Source organism: Ambystoma mexicanum, chromosome 9 (assembly GCF_040938575.1).
Source record: "Ambystoma mexicanum isolate Mex_15411 chromosome 9, UKY_AmexF1_1, whole genome shotgun sequence".
In the NCBI taxonomy this organism is placed as follows: domain Eukaryota; kingdom Metazoa; phylum Chordata; class Amphibia; order Caudata; family Ambystomatidae; genus Ambystoma; species Ambystoma mexicanum.
The window spans coordinates 751,630,751-751,652,591 of record NC_090931.1 but is presented as its reverse complement, the minus strand read 5'-3'; the positions used below and the strand labels follow the sequence as shown (position 1 = coordinate 751,652,591).

At 46.2% G+C, this 21,841-nt stretch overlaps 1 protein-coding gene across 4 annotated transcripts in view; it reads right to left on the bottom strand.

Moving 5' to 3' along the window:
- The window catches only part of MYO1B (myosin IB), a 1,142,119-nt gene that overhangs the window by 339,253 nt on the left and 781,025 nt on the right, over positions 1-21,841 (bottom strand). For all 4 annotated transcript variants that reach the window (XM_069615684.1, XM_069615681.1, XM_069615682.1 and 1 more), the window contains exon 14: positions 4,289-4,393. In XM_069615684.1, the coding sequence (XP_069471785.1) occupies positions 4,289-4,393 (105 nt within the window). The remainder of the gene's footprint in view (positions 1-4,288; positions 4,394-21,841) is intronic.

Below are 21,841 nucleotides of genomic sequence, written 5' to 3'. Positions count from 1 at the left end.
CACTTGGAACCCCTGAAAGATGTATAAAGTGACACACTGTGTAGGGATTGCACAACAAGAATGTTTCCGACTGACAAAGATAGTTGCAGGGGTGGACATGGTGCAACGGAGGGAAAACCAGACAGACAATGGACCTCCTCTCCAATGGATATCCAATTTACAGACAGACAAGGGTATCACTGAAAGCTTATTTTTTAAATCCCTTCATTTTTTCAAACTCTTATGGAGGGAAATTACATCCTGCATTGTAAAGATATCCTTTTCATTAAAGGAAGGGTGATAAAGGGTTTGTTAAAATTCTAGCAGCAGGTGCATCACTGGCTCTACTTATCAGCAATTAAACCCCATCGTAAAAATAATCTCTCTGTCCCTCCCGCCCCTCAAGTAAACCTGATACCTGATACCTTGCAGACCAGTGAAAGTCCTTGCCATCACCCGGATCACCTTCCTGTCTAAAGTGATGTAGACTCCTCTTGCAATCTCTGCTTGACTTGCAGCTAGGCCTGTGTCAATCTTCTCTCATCCGCCTTAGACCTGGCTGCTCCCCTCAAGAATACAAAATGCAAAACCAAAGAAGACCCAACTAAATGGTTCACCAACGGCAGACAACTAAACCGCAGCTACGTGCTCATACCATCTTGATATCACATCTACAACTCCTCAACCAAAGTAGCCTAATTTACTCATGTGGGAGCTTCCAAATGGCAGACCCAGAATCTCAAGAAAGCAAACCCACTTCAGGGATCTGCAACTTCCTCAGTAACTCCAAATAACTCTTCAAACTTCTTTTCCAACTCTACTTCCTCCATTACTCTCTTCGAATACTTCTGCAAAGACATTTCTTCCTTATTTAACACAATCTCAAACCATTTAGAAATATATCACCATCTATAATCTCTCCTTATCTCTGCCCCCCATCTCAACTGTCTTCCACTCTCCTACATGCATCCGATTTCACTATTCAAGATTGGATGCCGGACAACCGTCTCAAACTTGACAGTGACAAAATGGAGGTCCTCTTTAACATGAATTACTCACTGGTCCCTTCACTCCTGACTGCAGTCCTCTTCCAAATACCCCCCCTCCTCTCTTGGACCTATCCGTTTTACTACAAACCAATCAACAGCCTAAGTGTATGCCTCAAAGCAGACCACTCTCACATTCTCCAAATAAACCGTGTGGTCAGCTCACAGTTCCCTCCACCACCAAGAAAATCCTCCACCAGGTCTTCCTCAACTACAAAGCAACTACTGTCAGCAACCTCATCTATTACAGATTGAGCTACCAAAACAACACACGCCTCTGCCTCCAGTGAAGAATCCTACAGATCTCTCACTAAAGCCTTGCCTAAATTCTCCTTCCAGATGGCTGGGAAAGGCAAATGCTTCCTGATCCTGACCTTGGGGGTGGTGTACTGTGGGAGGATCACCTGGGAGGAGACAGGGCCCAGGGTGGTGAGAAGATACCATGGGATGAGACACAGTATTTGTCACTTGAAAGGGGAAACCTTTCAAGGTTACCAAAACATTGTAATGGCTTATTGTCATTATAATGTCCCTGACCCACATATAAGATATGTGGCACTGGGCACAAGTACCATAAAACCTGAGCCAGCCTTAACAGAAAGACCCTTCAAGGTATTTCATGATAAACACCCTCCTTACTCCCAAAGGTATAAGGTAAAGAAATCTGAAAATGCTGCCTTAAATAAATGGTCTTCCCCCGTAACAATGAATTCCAATGGTTCATTTTTAAATTAATTTAAGGGAAGTCAACCCAACCTTAAAATCAAGCAAATACCTAAAAGAACTGATTGTGTTGTTGGGGACTACAAGTACCATAACCCCATAAGTACTGGGATGAGGATGAGGGCTGAAGAAGCACGCTGTAGCAGTAGTCACGCAAGCCGGGGGGGCCCATGAAACTTAGAAAGAAAACCACAGCAATCAAATACAACACAGTTGTATTTATAATTGCTGTGGTTGTCATAGAAAAAGAACATAATAAGCACTTACCGCAGCAGCCTTCCTGCCTGCCTGCATTCTCTGCTTTCCGGCAATAATGAAGTAAAAGCTGCTGTAATAAAAGCTACTAGCAGGTGGCATTGGCTTGATTGGTGCTGCAAGGGCAGAGACTTACACAAGCACAGGAGGCTCATCCATTTCACAAAATGGATGCCTCCTAGTGCTTGAAATTAGAGGGGTTTAAACATTATTTGCTCACAATTTTACACAGGAACTTTCTTTAAAAAGATGTTTAATATATGTTTTTGATTATTGCCCATCTCTTAAGACAATACAATTTTTGAACGCACTTTCCCTCTGAGACTGAAAGCAGCCTTTCTTAAAGCCAGAAAACAATTCAACTAAGACTATGAGCCTAATAGAAGTTTAACTTTGCCTAAATTACAAGTGTGCAAGCATTACATGAAGCCAAGAGAGTGGCATCAAGGTGTCTGGGTAATTGTTTTGGCTAACAGTTGGCAGACACAGAGAGGAAGGCAAAGTTGGGGAAGGGAAACTTGCTGCTTATATATATTCTTTGAAGCTGAAGCAATCTATATTGCCAAAGACTTTAAATGGGTCATAAAGGCAAACCTAGGTGGTTGTTGTTGTGACATCATCCAGACAAGAGAGGCAAAGAGGCAGCCCCTTTTCAAGAGTGATATTCAAAGGAAGAGTGCTTTGCATGTTTGAAGGTGTTGAACTAAAAACTGTTTTGAATTACAAAGTACTGAAGCTGTGGTGGTATATCTGTTTGTCAGTAGGTGCAAACATCAGTAGTACAAGTGAAGTGCAGTACTGTGAGATGATAAAGAATGTTATCATGGTACACTTTAGTAGAATTGAAGTCACTGAAGTAAAAGCAGCAGTACTGTGAAGTCATCCTGACAAACCTACTATAAATCCTAAGTTGTGAAAAGTGACCTAATCGCTGTTAACCAAGAACTGTGTTTCACTAACAATTAAAGAAGTTGTATTCCTTTTGAATTGTACAAAGTCTTCTTTGATAAATGGAAGTGGTAACAAAGCATCGTGGCTGGGAATAACATTGATGCTATTTTGAGGAAGTGGAAAGTCTTTATTTCACGAAGTAGAGCAACTTTGTTGTTGTTGGAATTTTGGTTAACAAGACTTTACATTGACATTGAAATATCAAGAACTAATTTGAGACAGTTTTACCTACATGGATTTCCTAGTTTTCCTTTTGGAGCTGAATTCATATTGAATCCTAGGGCAAAGGAATTCACCCAGGTTATTGAGAGGTTATCAAGAAACTGTGAATGTTATTGTTATTATCTGAATTGCCATATATGTTCTTTGTATTTGATGTTAAGTGTGAGGGCCAGACATGATATGTTGGTGTGTTTCCCTTTAGTTTTGTTAGGCAGGGAAATCCTTGCCACAGTAGGGATAGTGAGGTATTTAATATCATTGTTTTTTTCTTTAATAAAATGGATTATTTTGAACAAGTAGTTGTCCTGCCTCTCATTGCTGACCCCTCACACTCCCTTCTTATTTACATTATGTACATCTGCCATTCTACTGCCGCACCCCACCTTCTTAACCTCGAGAAAATTGAACACATATCTTTAGCCATCTTCTCTCTCTACGGGATCCCTGCTTTCTCACTCATTAAATGTAAGTCTAACTGTTTGGCAAACAGAGCCTTCCATCATCCAGCTCTCTATCAACTTCAATCTCCAACATCACTTATCTAGCAATTTACACTCCTCATCCATCCTTCAAGTACTGTCTTCAAAAAGACCACAGTATGGTGCTGGTGCTTTTTTGTCATTTCTTTTCAATTCGGTCAATGACTCCATTCCAGAACCAAATCCATCCAAGATCACCAAGCCCTCTGCTGAGCTCTAAAGTCCAAGCTTTTCCACAAAGAACCATCCTAGATTCCACCCTTTGCATCTGGCTCAACGCAAGAGAAACTCTGCAGTGAACACTGTGCTCTAAAGATTCTGCAATAATGGGACTGATGGTGTCAACCACGAAATCATGAAACCCAGTCAGATTTTGGGACTACTCATGCTAAATCTGCATGGGGAAATGAAGATCTAACAAGTTGCATAATGTGCTTGTTTGTTATTCTTTTTGAACACCCAAATAGATTTGTTATTCGAACCTGGTCCAATTTCATGATGTAAAAGTAACACTTCGTTGCAAGCCCCAAATCACAGAAGTTTAAAGTTCACTAGATTTTTGCACATTTCTGCAGCTAAAGGAACCAAAGCCCACAGGCATCACAGAATAAAACAGAAGGATAGAAGACTCACCTCGCGGATGTATTCTTCCTGCTCCTCTTTCAGGGTGAGCTCAATGAAGATCTGTTGCAACTTCTCGTTGCAGTAGTTAATAATGAACTGCTCAAAACTATTGTCCTGTGTGGGACAGAACAAGAATTAATACTCATGCATATCATGTAGGATCATAGCATGAGTAGACACACGACAAGAAGGGTTGTCTATAATCACTTTAAGATCGAACTTATCAAGATTTTATGCAGTGGACCAAGAACAATTTGCCTCATTTCTTTTTAGGAGGGTGATATGGATAAAAACCAAAAGCCAAAAGAACAGTTATGACATTAACCACAGGAGACAGTTCCACATTCTCAACATGACAAACATGATTATCAACATCCTATCCTGGACAAACAACTGCACCCTTTGGAGACTTTACTGTCTTTAGTTACAAATAAGCTCAACAATGAAAGTTCTAGATGGCTAAATAGGGGGAATTCATGCATTCCAACAATAAGGATAGTTCAAACGTCATGCTTTAATTTAAATCAACCCCTACATGTGAACAGTTTAAAATGGGTTTGGAGCCCGGTCTGTATGAAGAGTAGGGTGTTAAGCTGGGTTAATACTTCAAACGCTTTTAGAACAATCGTATTGAGGCTTACATTGTTCACATTTAATGATTTACTGGCTCAGAATTAAATTTAGTCAAAAAACCTCAAACCAGTAACATTCGACAAAGGTGAGAATCTCATGCCCAAACACAAAACAATAGGGAAGATCTTGGTTCTCGGTCGATTGGAAACTGTATTGTACGAAATTACAGACTTTAAAAGTCTGACCCCACCAAAAGACCTAAAGCACACACCACTCAAAGTTCTAACTACCAGAAGTTCAAACCTTTCATGGTATGTGTTTTCGGTGGGGTCAGACTTGGGGCTGGGGGAGGGGTGTCCCCTGCGTGAGCAGGGCTTTGCAGTGGACACCGCTCCAGGCCCCCAACAAATGAAAAATCAAAAAAAAAAGCCGAGGCTGCAGGGGTGTCCCCCGCAATACCCTGCTTGCTATACTTTATAGTATAGTGAGCAGGGATTGCGGGGGAAACCCCTGCAACTGCCCGGGAAAAAAAAAAAAAGAAAAAAGAACCCTGCGACAACAGTTCCTGATCATGGAAGTGAAAGGGAACTGCCGCCGCAGGTACTCAGCGCGTCTTCAAAGGTAAGTAGGGTGGGGGTATGTTGGGGGTATGTTGGGGGTGTGGGTTTGTAGGGGTTTGTAATGTATGTTCGCATGGGAAATGTACAAACCTTTTGTGGTTAGTACATTTCTCATACAAACATTTCCGTCGCAGACTTTTCCGCGACGGAAAATTCATGCAGATCCTTGGAAACAGTCCCATTATATGCACTTACTCTCCTACCCATCGCCCTGATGCAACACACTCCCCATAGAACCACCATGGACCGTTTCGCTATTTCAGTGCCGTTAGCAACAATATTTGAGCCAGTTGACCAACATGTAAGTCTCATTGGGAGCGGTATAATAGAACACAATGGGAAACAATGCAACAGAGGCAGAAGAGGGCCAACCGACTGTCCACCCTTTATCTAGGAGTAACCCAATCCCAGCATGACTATTGGGCACCCCAGCAGCGGGCCAGCAAGGTCTCTCCAGGCAATTTCTTTTCAACCTTTGCTAGCAATTCCGCCAGTTCTATACATCTGGTTCTGACTTTTTCCTAACACAGACCAAGAATAAAAGCAGCAGGATCCTTTGGAGTCTCATATGATGTCAGATTCATTACTCCTGAAGCGTCTCACCACAGGACACTGCCACATCAAACAAAAGAATACTGCACTCACAAGGCACCATGACTGGGACATTCTTTAAGGATTTTAGGATTCATTATGTGCAGTTACACAGTATAGTTCATGCAGCATGTTATATTGAGTTAATTTGAACCATGCGTTCAACACCTTTTTTAATTAGAAGAAATGCCTTAGAATCTTCCAAAGCACAGTCGCAGGCCCTCACTCAGCCATTCCCCGACCTCGAGGTCCTGTGTGTGCACAGCATACATTTTGGGCTACAACCATGATCCAGTGCACTTAACGTCCATCCAAAAATTGTTGTATGCAAGTTCCTAAAGGATTCCTGGACAACACACCCTACATTCTCTCTATTCCCATTCTCCGACAGCCTCAAGACTAGAGGGCTGCAATGTCTAGCAGGCTGTTTTTTCCAAGCCTGTAATCGGAGTGGCTGCCAATTATGTGGATCTGGAACATCATGTACAGTCAAGCAACAAACATGCTGTCGGGGCTACATCCTCGACTCTAAACAGCAACAGCTGGACCCCAGTCAACATTTGGAATGGGACCCTGCCAATAGCCATAAGAAAGATCTATCTGCAAAAAGTGTTGACAAGATTAAAATCAGCTCGTTTGTGGTGTGTGGTTCCTTCGTTTGTTCATTTAGTGCCCATCAAACTCACATGATAGATTAGTGGTTCACTAAGCACTGGTACTATGTCTGAAAGTTGAAGTAGGGATCTATCTACCATCGTCGTCTGGACACCAGTAACACACGAGACAGATGTCCATTTGACATTAATCAGCATACACCTGAAGGATTGGCGAGTGTCATAGGGATCTTGTACAAGATCTCAGTGTGAGGTTCCCACAAACCCAAAAACAAACAGAGCTACCTCTGGCCCACTCTACAAGAAGTAAGACTAGACATGAAGTATTACAAACAGTGAATCCTTTATCGAGTAAGTACACTGCACCTTGCCTTGACATATGATAGCCCCTAGTCTTTGCAATGAATCCCACCGATTCTTCACAAATTCCCTGCCTAATGTCTCCTCCGAGGTGGCCAGGGAAAGGCAGCCGCTTTCTGATTTTGACCTTTGGCGTGGTGTTCTGTGGGAGGATCACTTGGGAGGAGAAAAGTCCCAAGGGAATGGGAGGTCTCTGTGGGATGGTATACAGTATTTGTCCTCCTCTAGGCAGGAGGACACCACAATGTCAAAATATATAATAGCTTGTTGCAATAATCATCTTGCCCCAAGATCAGCCAGCAAATAGAGGTGAATACAATTCTAAAACTCATTACAAACATCTTGAAACTTGGAAAGCTAAAGACCAATCTGATGCCCAAATGGTACAGTGAACGAACATGTAGGAAAAATAATAACTTAAAAGAATTATCAAGTTTGATTACTAATTCTTATGAAATGTTTAAACATGCAAATCAATCTCTGAAAACTGTCATTAGGGACTTCAAGTACCATAATTCACTAGGTACTGGGATGAGGAAGCGGGTTGAGGAGGGGAAATGATGCAGGAGTAGTCCAATCATTTATTCCAATTACCACACCTGAAGGAGACAGAGGCTTAAAAAGCCCCCTCAGGTTGAAGCCATGGGAGAGCAGTAGCAGTAAGAAGCAGCAGCATGACTCACGCAAGCAGCCCATACTGAAGCTGGAGGAGAGAGGGGACGCCAGGACCCCTGTTTGGCAGATTGCACATGCTGGTCCCGAGAGGGTCTGTGCCTCCCGAAGTTTGAAGGGCCGGGATCCTGAAGCAGGAAGCGTGCAGTAAAGAAGCTTGCCGGTTGGAGACCCTGTGTTGGAGAGGCTGCGCAGCAGGAACCGAAGGCAAAGGAAACTTACCTTCCTGGCAGGCCTATTCAGGTGGCTGGTATGTTCTGCTGGCTGGCATGCATCAGAAGACCCCTGGAGCAACTGATGTTCCCATTGCAGGTGGCGCAGATGAAGTTGGACTGAAGGAAGCAGTCTGCCAAGAAGTAAAGAGCCACAAAAGCAGATGTTCTGTGTGTCGCGAGTGGAATGGAGACCTGTGCCTCACCTGGTGAGTTCACAGGTTTGTAGTGACCCCGGAACGCTCCATCCCTGCTCTTGTGGCTCAGGCAGGTGTTTGGCGAGTGGCAGACACTCACGTAGGAGTGAAACAAGTACAAAGCTTAATTTTGAATACCAAAATATTGAACAGCAGCAGATGCGACATACGGATAGGAGAGAAAGTGATTCACAAAGTGATTTTGAAGCACTAAGTAATAAAAGGTTATACATTGTAACCAATGTGAATGGCTGTAGTGTTTAAAGTGTGAGTTGGTGGGAAGCCCAGCAAATCTAGGCGGGGGGAAAGGATAAAAGCCAAGACCAACAAGCCGTGCCCAAGCCAAGAGAAACTATTGGTAAAAGTCAAGACCTACAGGCATTGCCCAAGTCAAGAGAGGCTAAGGCTTAGGCAAATACCATTTAGTCGATATTGCCAACAGCAGAAGGGGGTTATTGAAAGGTCCACAGGCTGGGAGACTTGTTGCCCACACTTTGTCAAAACCTAAGGTGAAAGCTGATAAAAACTCACATTGCCAAATCAAGGGAGAAGCAGGAAGAAAACCTATCCTTGGCAGTCACTGGTTACTGGTGTAGTGGAACAGGAGTGGAAAAAAAGGCTGCCCTTCTGGGGAAGGGATATCCAGAAGGAGAGGAGCATCAGTTGTAGAAGAATAGTAAAGAGCACCAATGTGAATCTTGCTTTCCTCTGAAACGTCCATACTGAAGGTACAATTTGTTCAATACTTTGAAGTTGTGGCAAACCCCTTGGCAGTTGACCTAAACCACACCAAAGACCCTGTTGATGTGCATGTTGTTCGGGCAAGGGAGTATAATCAGATGTCAAACCTTTGCAGAGTTTGACCTGGCATAGGAGTATACCAGGTGGACATTGGAGACGTGCTACAGAGAGGTTCTGGCAGAGACAATTTATGCGGTTTGTGGTGCTAAGAGAAATGCTGAGTAAAGCGGTTGCAACTGAACTATATTTCTTTGGAGTGTGTTGTGGCAAAAATCCTCCTAACCAAGACAATTATTGCTGCTATTTGTGAACTGAGAACATGTTCAAGAAGGAAGGGAAACTTTATACTTTTTGTTGGAACTTTCCGCTTAGAAGTGTAAGCGACATTAGATGATGTTGGAACTTTTATTGAAATCCAGGATTTCCATGTGTTCTTTTCTTGAACTATGAAACAGAATCAAGTTAAATCCGGGCAAGGGGAATCCTCCCAGGTTGTGATTAGAGACCATGGTTACATTGTGAATACAATTATTTGTTATTCTGAACTGCCATGCATTTCCTTATTCATTTTTTATATGCATAACTGTGAACGACAGATATCCTTTGTTACAGTGTTTTCTTTAGCTTATTTTAGGCATGGAAATACTCAGCAGGGTAGAGATAGTGAGGGTCCTGGGATTAGAAGTTGGCATTAGCTTCCCAGATCTATGCAACAATGGTATCACTTAGCTTCATTGACTCACATATTCATTTATGTGGTGTAGCAAACAAAGCTAGCTCTCAGGAGGGATGGGGTAGATGAAAATGAAGGGTGATCTTATTAGTTTGCAAAAAGGAAAGGCGGCAGCTGATGTTCTGGTTCTCCAGTGGATGTGGTTGTTGTGCTTGTTCAATTAAGCTGGACATCTGTGGATCTCCTGGAAGTGAAGACAGGAATGTCATTTGGGGGTTGTCAGGGGTTGCAGCCGTGACCTCTGTGGCCTCCTTGCCACCCCTGCAGTCTCCGTTTCTACCCCTGATTTAATTGGAAGCTTCTGGGCACTGGAGCAGCGCCCCCCCCCCGCTATGCCAGTGTCCAGAACTTCCATAGGGGCCCTGCCACAACAGGGGCCCAGGCCAGTCCTCACCCATCAGTGTGAAGGCTGGGCCAGGGCTTGCAGCGCAAGAAGGAAGTGCTCAGTAGTGGTTAGAGCTGACCGTGACACATGCCACGTTGAGCTTCAAACCCTTCTCCTCTGGCTTCCTTGATGCTCATATACAGGAACCAGGAAGCTCTGCCAGTTTCCTGGTTCCCGTTTGTGAGCAGTACAGTGAAGTGGAGGGTGGCTTGGAGTGACGGACCAAAGCTGGAAAAACAGGTAAGCAGGCTTTATTTTTTTAATGTGATGTGTATTTTGAATGTGTGAAGTGCGCGTCAGATGTATGTATGTGCTATGGTCAGTCAGTGGTGGGTGAATGAGAAGAAATGGATAGTGTGTTTCAATGTTCGGATTGGTTATGTGTCTGTGTGGAGAACGCAGTGTGAGTGGACGTGAGAGAAGGTGTATGGATCAGTCAGTGATGGGTGAATGGTTATGAATGTGATTGTTTGTGAATGTTCTGGGTGGGTGGGTGCATGCCTGTGTGGTGAATGCATGTGAGAGGAGATCTATGGTTGGGTAAAAGGGTGTGTGTGCGTGTGTTGTGTTGGTGTGTTTTTGTGTGTGTGACTTTGCATGTTTTACTGGTATTTTCAGGCAAAGCTAAGATCATTTGCGTCATTACTGTGAGAAACCTGAAGTTGTCTCACCACTAGTCCCCGAAAACCTGTCACCCAGGTGGCCAGGACACGTCCGTTGTTTGTGGATCCAATTCCTGGAGGTGGACTAGTGCGGGAGGATCACCTGGGTTAGAGGTCTTCGGGGAGTAGAAGTGGGATGCCAGATGCTGAGACGTGGTATCACCTTCCCCTTAACACCTTTACCCCATCCTACCAGGTAGGATACTACTTAGGAATTCAACCCCCCACACCCTGTTCCCAACACGAACACCTTCTCCCTGACAGCTCACTGTGAAAGAAAATGGACTAACTCCCGAGCCATATACCCGACATGTGCCAATACAATGGTCAGGCAGGGTCAGGCAATTACTGACCATTATACACACCCGACTACCATCACACTTCCCCATACGGATAAAAGGAAGAGCATGAAAGCACACTCTGAGCAAGGCAAAGTACACGAGGAAGCAGCAGTTCCAAGATGGCAGTTTAATACAAGGCGAAAGTCGGCAAGACCGAAGAGGATTGCAAGGAGCGAAGAGCCCTTGACCGTTTCCCAAAAAGACCTTTACTTTCCACAACCTTCGAGAATAGGAAATGTAAGACCAGAAATAAAATCTGAAGAATCCTGCTTGGTCAGAGGTACCCAGGGCCCTCCTGCGTCAAGTGTCAAGGTGGAGTGAATTATTTGCCGCTGTGCTACTGTCCTTGGCTCCTATGGCCTTTTATTTTGACAAGACAACACTAGGACTGCATTTTTATTATTTGATGGTCGTAGCTTGCTCCAAACAGTAGGTTTCGGATTACATAGGCATTTTTCCAACCCTTGTTTGAAGTTCAATAAATTAATAGTTACTCACGGTAGTCACTAACGTACTTAGTCCCCCTTTCCTCCATACTGCATGGGAGTCCCTCGCTAGGAACGGGAAACAGAACCCTTTCCCCCAGAAAAAATCTTCTTCCTCTGTAAATTTCGAGGCGCGTGGGGAAGCGCTCCCTTACTCCGGCCACTGGCGCCACTCCTCAGTCCCCATTGATGTGGCGACAATATTTAACAATGCCTAATGACACAAGTATTATTAGGGAGGGATGGTGGGACATATGGAGTAAAGGGCACTATGGACTAAGAGTACGTTAGTCACTACAGTGAGTAACTATTACTCTTACGTCCTGTCCCTTTCCTCTATACTGCATGGGTGATTACAACTGAATGTAACCCCCTCCTTAAGCGAACAGGTTCCTTCGAACCACCTGTCCAAAAGCCGCATCTGATTTAGAGCCGGCAGTCCAAACAGTAGTGCTTACAGAAAGACGAAGGGGTGGCATAGGTGGCCGCACTGCTGATGACCTGCCACAGGACCTGCTGCTGAAATGCGACGGCCGTGGCCTTGGCTCTGATAGCGTGGATGTGCATGTTAGTTGGAAGTGATTTGTGCTGCCCCTCATAGGCCTCTTAGATGGCCGAAACCATCCCCCTTACAATAGAGGCCCTTAGTCCTGTCCAGATAGAATTTCAGCAAGCAGACATCCAGACAGTGCAAGACCCTCTGAGCAGCGCCTTTAGGGTCGGCAAAAAACGTAGGTAAGAATCTCCTCGTTCAGATGGAAAGCGGAGACTACCTTGGGTTGAAACTATGGGTGTGTTCTCAGGACCACCTTATCCATGTGAAAAATAGTATAGAGTTCTGAGGCTACCAACGCCTGGATCTCGCTGATTCTGTGAGCAGAGATGAGACCCACCAACAGAGCTGTTTTAATGGTGACCAGCCTGATGTCCATGGACGCCATTGGCTGAAATGGTTTGTGCGTTTGCACGGGGTGCAGTTTCTTGCTCGGAGGGAAGAGCCTGGCGAGGCCCGTCAAATGTCGCTTGACCACTGGGTAGGAAGAGGAGAAAACTCCCTCCTCTGAATTTCTGTAGGCCCCGATAGCCACCAGATAGGTTCGGCATGTATCACCCTGCACGCCTGAGTGGTCAAAGTGTGCAGAGAAGGAGTACGTCATCCAATGTGCACGTAAGGGGGTCGATCTCCTTAGAGTCGGCCCAGTGACAGAACCTAGACCATTTAATCTTGTACTGGCTCCTAGTAGCCTTGCTCCTAGCGTGCTGAATAAGTTCTAGGTTAGCCTTGATAGGCCCAGGTGTTATAGCGTGACCTGCTCGGGAACCACACTGCAAAGGCTAACTTCTGTGGGGCAGGGTTGATGACCCTGCCACCCTGTTGAACCTGGAGATGAGCTGGGCCCAGCGGCAGGTGAATTGGCGGCCTGTCCGAGAGGCTGAGAAGCTCTGAGAACCACAGTTTTGCGGGCCACCATGGAGCTATCAGAATGATGCTGAGGTGACACGATTGCTTTATCTTGCAGGGCACCCCGTGGATCAAGGGTGTAGGAGGGAAGGTATATGCTGCAATGCCACTCCCCTGAATTTGAAAGGCATCACCCAGAAAGCCGGGGCCCTGCCAGAACACAAACTGCTGGCACTACATGTTGTCCCAGCAGGCAAAGAGATCCACCCAAGGATGCCCCCATATGCTGAAGATCTCCAGCAGCACCTGATCATTCAGCTGCCACTCGTAATTGTCTGCTCCCAGTCTGCAGAACCTGTCCGCCTCCAGGTTGGACTTCCCCCGGAAGGTGGATGCCCCTGAGGTAGTTGTTCTCCAGGGCCCAGTTCCACATGCTGACCGCTACGTTGCAAAGTGGTGAAGACCTGGTACCACCCTGCTCGTTGACATATCACATGCTGGTGGAGTTGTCCATCTGGATTAGGACAACCCCACCCCCAATGGGCAGAAGGAAAGCTTTGAGAGCTAGCCAGATGGCATTCAGCTCCAGCCAGTTGATACAAGACTACTGCAGGGTTCAGACACTGTGGTTGTCCAAAGTAGCCCCCCAGCCTTCCAGGAAGGTATCTGTAGTAATGGCGACGTGCGGGGCCGGCTGCCGGAAAGGCCTGCCCATCCGTAGGTTGCAGTCCCTGGACCACCATGTGAGGTCCAGGCGTAGAGATGGCAGAATGTTTATCAGCTCTGCTTGGGCGTCCCACTCCTGATTCCATGAGGCTGCAAAGTGCAGCTGCAATCTCCTCATCTTGAGTCTTGTGTAGGGTACGGCCAGTAGGGCCGCGCTATGATGCCTAATAAGTGTTGGTACTACCAGGCCAAGGTCACTTTTCAGGTGAGGAAGCAAGTAGTGCTCTCTTGAAGGCCGTGACTTTGTCGTCCAAGGGGAAAACTCGCTCTGAGGTTGTGACCCATATGAGGCCCAGAAAAGTGAAGCTCTGCGTCGGTTGCAGCTGAGACTTCTTGAGGTTGACGGAAAATCCCAGCTCGTGGAGTGTGATCATAAGGGTGGAGGATGTGTGATGCACCGCCTCCAGAGACCTCGCCCTGATGAACCAGTCCAGGTACATGTAGACGTGGTGGCCCTACGACCGGAGGAGGGTTGCCACCGCATTCATGAACCTGGTGAATACCCTGGGGGCTGAATTGAGGCCGAAGGGTAGCACCTTGTATTGGAAGTGGCAGACGATGATCCGGATTCCTAGGAAAGAGCGATGCAGCTGCCAAATCGAGACGTGTAGAAAAGCATCCGTCAGATACTGGGAGCACATCCAGTTCTCCCCTGCACAATGTCTCTGCAATCAGTGCTGGCGTAACCATATTGAATTTTTGAAGAGGGAGGGAGAGGTTGAGGGTGGAAAGGTCCAACACAACTCTCACGCCAGCCTGGTTCTTTTGTATGGTGAAAATCCTGAAATAGAAGCCCAATCCTCGCTGGGAATTCTTCCACGGCCTGGCTGTCCAATCTGTGTGAGTGGAGGAGGAGAAGGGAGGAGAGGAAGGGATCGGTAGGTGCTACCCTGTGGATACTACTGAGAGGATCCAGGAGTCCGCAAACTTCCGACGCCAAGACTGTGCCTGCAGGGCAAGCCTGCCCCCACTGCAGACACGTGGACCCAAAGGAACGTGTCATGCCTTCTTTCCCTCAGAGGCTGTTGCAGAGGAGGGTGACTGAAAAGCCCTTGCTCCCCCCTCCTTTTGTTGTTTGCACCAGTGTTGACTCAGCGAATGGTCAGGCTGGCTGGACCTCCATATTTGGAAGCCGCAGGACCCTCGGACCGTCGACCCCTTGTCGCAGCGTTGATGTGGCTGGGTGTACGCCTTGGGCGTGGCCTTCGTTTGTGAACTTTTTTTCTTTTTATCTAACTCCTCATTGGTGGTGCAGTGAAAGAGGTCTCCCGCATTGAATGGAAGGTCCAATATGCGTTCGAGGATGACAAGGTTAAACTTAGTAGCCCGAAGCCAGACAGTTATTCTCATCGGGATCCCCATTCTAGTGGCAGGGCATAGAGTGAGGACCTCTGCCAACACCCCCGGCTCTGGTTGTTCAACCCTGGGTTGAGGAAGGCCCAAGTACTCTGCCAGACTTGCGAGTCGTTTGTGGAAGTCCTTGGCTGACGAGGGTGTGTTGGGGTCTTCTTCCTCGTCCGTGTCCACCAGGGTGTCCGTCTGGTCCAGAGCAGGTGGAGAAGTGCTGGGAGCAGAGGGCTGAGTTATGGAAACCGGAGCCGGAGGCTGCAGCAGAGACTGGTATGGAACCGCCTGAACCGTGGGAGGCAGGGGAGCTGGAATTGAAGGAGCTGGCACGGGCTGCACCGGGATTTGCAGCGCTGGAGCCGTAGGAGGAATGACTATATGCGCAGGCGGAGGGGCCGGAGGGAGCATGTCCATGATTACATTGCGGAGGATGGCCCCCATCTGAACGGGATCTCATGAGCGTGAGGACGTTTTCAAAGAACCTGTCCTTGCAGGCCGGTCGGGTGGTAGGTGATACCGATGGGGTAGCGGGCGGCTGCTGAGGCCGGTGCATATTCTGTCTAGCCGGTTACAGGGTCAAGCAGCCATTTTGTCCGGCACAGCGGCCAACTTGTCGATCTGCATCCCACGTGCCAAAGTTGTGCTGCTTGGCTCACTGGAACCAGCCTCCTCCAAGACTCTTGGCTATGGAGTGGGAGTGTTAGGCAAGATCTGGAGCAGTACCCTTTGGGTGCACTACAACAATCTTGACCTCCTGGCAATAGGGACACAACCTTTGGTATAAGTCTGAACTACACAGGTTGGTAGTGAGGCTGAGCAGCCAGGCTTATCTCAAGAGGGATCAATGTGAGCAGTAGGGTGGATACACAGAGATTCACAGTGACAAGTATCCAAATAAACACTTACACTCAAGGTTTCTTGATTAAACAATTATTAATTTCTTTAACAGTCAGTTTGAATAAGCCTTCTTCAGAAGGGGCATTATAATAGTAACACACAAATACACTCCAAAATACACACTCTTAGTTTCTCTAAATCAACAAATACCCATTTTGGGATGGCACACACACTTCCTACGCCCTCGGGTGACTTAAATAGCTAGGACACTAATCATTAATGTATCACTGGTACATTTAGAGCAATACTGAGATTAGTGTTAAAGTAAAGCGATTTCAGACTAAAACAGGAGATCACACAAATATTCTGAAGCAGGTAAGTACCTTTTAACCCCCCCCCCAATGCAAAGTAATTAACCCTTTCCTGGAAGGAAGGTATTACACAAACAGAGAAGAGTCATTCAGGGAGCCAGGCCAGCCAATGTCAATTGGGCAAAAGTCTAGGTGAGCTGAAGCACTTCTTGCAGGTAGGTAAAAGTCTTGCACAATGTGTTAGAAGTCTATGTAGAAAAAATAGAATCAACGTAGGGTCACAAGCTGGGAGACGTGTGAGAGGTAGAAGATGCAAGCACTCTACAGAAGTAACCAAGACAAGTCTCCACTGGGATCAAGTAAGGCTACAAGACAAGAGGTAAGTTCTCTTAGACTGTATGGTACCTTTAGTTAGAAGAAATGGTTCCAGCTGGCTTCTGTTCCTGTATGCCTCCGTAGATCCTGTTGTCCTGGGTCTCAATCGTGTGGACAAGAGGGAGGACTTCTGCGGACTCCTACAACACAATAGGAGGGTCAGCGGCAGAAAAGGACCAACTTCTAGTCAGCAGCACTTCATGGTTTCATCTCCTCGCGTCTCAGCAAATAGCACCACCGCGGTCTCACGGATACCACTCTGGTTTTTCCTCGCATCTGGGCTTCAGCACTCTGTTGAGGTGGTTCAGGCTTGGTCAGTCCTGCTTACTGGGAGTCTGGGGGATCTTCCAACAGCTCGTGTCTGTCTTAAAAGTGATGCACTCTGTTTGGTGTCCCTCTCCCTGGCACTTCGGTTCCGGCAACAGCAGCTGCGGAAATACAGCCAGCTCCGAGAGGATGTCCAGACAGCTTACTTTGGAGTTGATTGGTCCCACCAACTCAAGGGGAGAAGTCGTCCTTGCAGGGCTTCTCTAGTGGAGGCGAATGTGCAGCTTCAGCACAGCAGCAGGGCTTCACCGTACAAACCAACGGACCAGGAGTTGCAGCAGGCGTCTCTTCCAAGTTCTTCTTCAGATTCCTTCGTCCAGTGGTCGACTGCCTTCCAAGCCAAAAAGCATTGCCTTTTATGCAGGTTTCTCCCATTCATTCCAGCCTAGCTGTCAATCACACAGCAGGGTGGCTCTCCTTGCTGGACAGCCAGCCGGCCAATCACCTTTGGGTGCATTCCTGTAACCAAGGGGATAAAGCACAGGGAGTTTCGGGCACCTCCCTCACTTCCTGCTCCTGCCAGATATACCAGATATACTGGAGCCAGTGGCGGACTTCACTTGTGAATCCCGCCAGACACAAAATGAACAAAGGGACCAAACCTGGGTTGGCGCACCGAGTAAATTTCAAGAAGGACCTTTCCAACAAGAAATGGTGAAATAAGAAGACCGTGGCCATTTTGACAAAATGGGCACCCATGGGTGCTTTACTGCAGCTGCAAGTGCAGCCCGTAGTAGAAACACACAATGATAGGAAAAAGTAAACCACTGCCACCAGCCATTAATTGTAGAAAGGGTAACATAAAAATGTTACATGAGAAACTAGACAAATGGGATACTAAGTAACCCCTCCAGCACTCTACTGTAAAATAGTGTGTGCTGGGTCTAGAAAGTTACACATTGTATGTAAAGTCAATTTCACTTTACTGCTCTTGGAAACAGTAGATTATCCAAGTGAAGGTATTTACACCTTTGGGAAACCTAAGAGACTTCCCTGTGCCACTGCACTGAAGGTGCTGTGTTTCACAATGCAAAGATGATGCCTATGGAGTTTGTCAGACTCCAAAACCAAAAGAAACAGTGTTAGATCACAGAAACATACATGAGTCCTCTGGAGGCGACTTCTCAAAGAGCTCCCTCCACCTGGCTAGTCTGTTCTTCAAAGCACGCCAAGCAACCCTCCCAATCCGTGGTTGGGGCAGCGGAAGCAAAGTGCATGGGGTTCTGATGTCAGGAAGAGCCCCTCGAAGGCTTGACACCTGCTGAAGCCCGCTCAAGTCGACATGCGCCAGGGAGGAGCGTGGTGCCAGAGGACCAAGTACCTGATTGATAAAAGAAGACAAAAAGACAGAAGAAAGGATCCGGGGAAGAGCGTGTGGTATTACATGGCCGAAGCCAAACCCAGGAGTGCTGGTGAAATTGTCCAGTTGACGCAGAAAAGGTGACTAAGAGTGGCACTGGTGGGCGGAGTCTGGGGAGTGCATGCTCCCAGGGCTGCACGCCTCTAAATTTAAAAGGGAAGATGTTTTCTTCTGGTGAAAAAGGTTCGGTCTCCCGTCCGTATCGACGCCCAAGCACTATGGAGGAAATGGGACGGGACATAAGAGTAACACCCTTGAACTGTGGTAACTTGTGTCCGTCTTACTGTTGATACCATGCCTTCCTTACATTACCTGGCTAGACTGACATTTTAGTACAGCCAGTCTAGCCATTGATTACTGTGGGATGACATTCATTACTCGGCATCTTTGATAAAGCAAGCATGATAGGTAGTATTTCCTCGCTAGACTGACGTTTTGGTCTAGCAGCCTGTATATTTCTTACTGTAGCATGACGTTTTGTTAACTGAGCATCTATGATGAAGCAAGGATGGTAAGCGTTCTTATGGGTCTAGACAGGCTTACATTGGATCCAGTTTGGACATGTTTTTTTATTGTGACATGTCACTTTTAATGGCCAAACCAAAAGGGGGTATGTTCTTACATAGAAGTACTGGCATATATTGGCAGAGCCTGCTTTGTGCCTAGTACAAGTAATGATACTATAAAAAAAATAATCTCCAAGCGAACATGAGTTCTTATATGGGAATACTAGCATGTTGGTGGAGCCAGCATGGAAATGTATGGGCACAGCCAGCATTAAAATGCTTTTTATACTGGCATATTTGCAGGTACCAGACCAGCATAACAATGCATTGGGAAATGTGCTTGTGCACTTTTGGTGACTTGCATCTATTGTAATTTTGGTGTCTTGCATCTATTGTACTTTTGTTCATGATTTACCCTACAAAACAGATTGCAAACTGTCTGGCCTTTTGCCCAAATTTTTCCAGAAAGCGTGCTGCGTCATGCACCATTTTAACCCATTATCCAAAGCATGTTCTCATTGTAGGGGTAAGAATCCCCCCAAATTCAGTTTCATTAGTTCAGGACCCCGTGCTATGCTCGGTCACAATTGCAAACTTGTAGCAAATATTTACACCCTCCAATAAAATAACACCAACCACCATTGGTGGCTGGTATATTTGGGGACTCCCTTCTTTCTACGCTAGGTGAAACATTTAAGCTTTGATTAAAAAACATATTTACTTCTTTCACTTGGAGTAGTGCATGCCCCTGCAGCGGCATAATCTTCATGGACATTACACAAATTGTGGTCCTAACCGGTCCAAGGTTTGGTATGCCCTGTGCTTTGTTAAGGTGCTTGTAGGGCAGGACAAGGCCCCCAAAGTTTCTGCTACGCCACTGATTGGGCTCTGGTCACCTTGCACACATTCAAGTGTGATGTGAATGGTTTAGAGGGGCCACAAACTCGACCAGGACCCTGCTCCGTTGCAACACTGTTTAAGAAAATAAGCTCTGGACACAGAGGCTCAAAGGGAGAGAGCCATACAGTGACCCACCCCTCTCCTCTCAAACTCCTTCTTGGAAAGGGCTTTGTGGGAACTTCCTTCAAAGGCCGGTCCTGGGGGTGAGGGGTCATTGAATAACGCAACTCTCAGAGCTCTGGAAATCGTTGATGCATTGAGCCCCCACTCCCAACACCTGACCACGTTAAAAATAGATTGAAGAGTCATTTATCAAAGCCTAGGACATTAAGGTGTTATGTTCAGCTCTGGGTTGCGGGGGACAACATGACAAGTGGTTGCTTTTCACATAAAAAAGATAAATGCATTTGGCGACAGATGGCCTCAGCTTGCCCTGCACAATGGGTTTCTTCCATCACAGTGGTAGCTGACTCAGATACATTTATATCCATGGAATTGTCTAGATACTAAATCCTGATCAACGATTTAATTTTCAGGCCTTGCTCGTGCAGCATTTTGCTCCTGGGTAAACAGACAGCGAACTCCTCCCTAGGTCAGTACTTTTTTGGCTTGTTTAACACATCAATCCCACAGATAACGAGTAGGTCTGTGTCCATTGATCTATAGATATTTCATACACTTGCTGTAGCCTGTGTTAGAGATTTTGGTTACCCCGTTACATGTACTGCATTATGTATGTTTTACATATAGGCCCCACGTTGAATCTGGAAAATGACATTCCCCAAATGTGTGATCGTGGACAAATCACGCCTCCCTCTGTGACTCGGTTGTTATATCTGGCTGAAATGCGAGCGCCAAGAACACAGGTGTTAAACGCATCTGAAGGCCATGTGCCATCACTTCCTGTGATGCCACTTGGGGGTGGGGTCAAATTACATCACTTCCTGCGATAACCATGTGATGTCACTTCCATACCTCTGGCATTTTGGTGAAATGACATCCCAGAGTGAAGAGTTACCAAAGAAGAACTGCTTAACCTGGGGTGTGGAGAAGCTTTTACACCAAGTGCTGGTGCAGCTCTGGTAGCAGAAGCTCCAAATAGGATTCAGTTATGGCAGTTCAGACCGAAGCACTGCCAACGGTCACTTGAAATTGCCTGTGGATCATTGTATATTTGGGTCTTCTATAAGCCACAGGACACAGACATGGTTGGTACTTGTTTTTTGTGTCCAGTCATCTCACTTCTTGAAGGCTCTTTGGGGGGGGAGGGGCGGGGGACAACAGAAAGGCTAGAGGCTAGATAGATTTCCAGCAATTCAGCTGGCCCTGCCAGTCAGGAGAAGAGATTCCCTTTCGTTTTCTGCCTCATATAGTTGGACAAACGGGTTACATGTGATTTTATCGAGTGAGAAATCAAAGAATCAATTTTTAAACAAACAAAAACCATCTAAAAATGAAAGAACTCATTTTATTTTTTGTTGTTTTTGAGGGGTTCTCCCCCAAGCCCCCCTTATTTAAAATACCTTTTCCACACCTCAAAACTACTATTCCCATTCCCAACCACATTTAATTAGCCTTCTAAAGTTCGTTATTTTTTTTCTCGATGTTTTGGGTTCATCTAAAATTGAATTCTTGGTTATCTATTCAATAACATCACTGCATACCAGACAATCGGTGCAACTAGTATCAAGAGTGGTGCTTTGCCACCAGGAAGTATGTAGGCAGCGGGCATTCATCAGGTAGGCATCATCCCAATCAATCATCTTGCACTGCTAGTTAAGGGAGCACATCCTCCATATTTATGAGGAATTGGAGGCAATAGAGGTGAAAAGAACAAATTATTTACCTGTCAGTAATATTCTTTCTGATGGATGTTCCTCCCACCGATTCCTCATCTTGGATATCTCTATCCCAGCGCAGCATTTCTCAGGAAACTTTCTGCCGCCAGGGGGTGCAGCGCGGCTCTATGTCGGCTCCATCTGACACCCCCTACGCGCCACAAGCAGGATATGACGTCGGGGCCAGTATACATAGTGCCTGTGACCTCAGTTCCACCCTTTTTCACTAGCACTCTGAGGCTGAGGGACTGTAGAACCGATGCTGTACTAGGTACCTGCAAAAAGGGACAGGTAGGGAGGGCGATGAGGAAGCCACGGGGGAGCAAGGGGACACACACACCCATCCATCAGAAAGAACATTACTAAGAGGTAAATCATTTTATCTTTTATGGGATTCTTTCCTCGCACGTATTCCTCTTCTATGACAGACTCCCAAATCAGTACGGA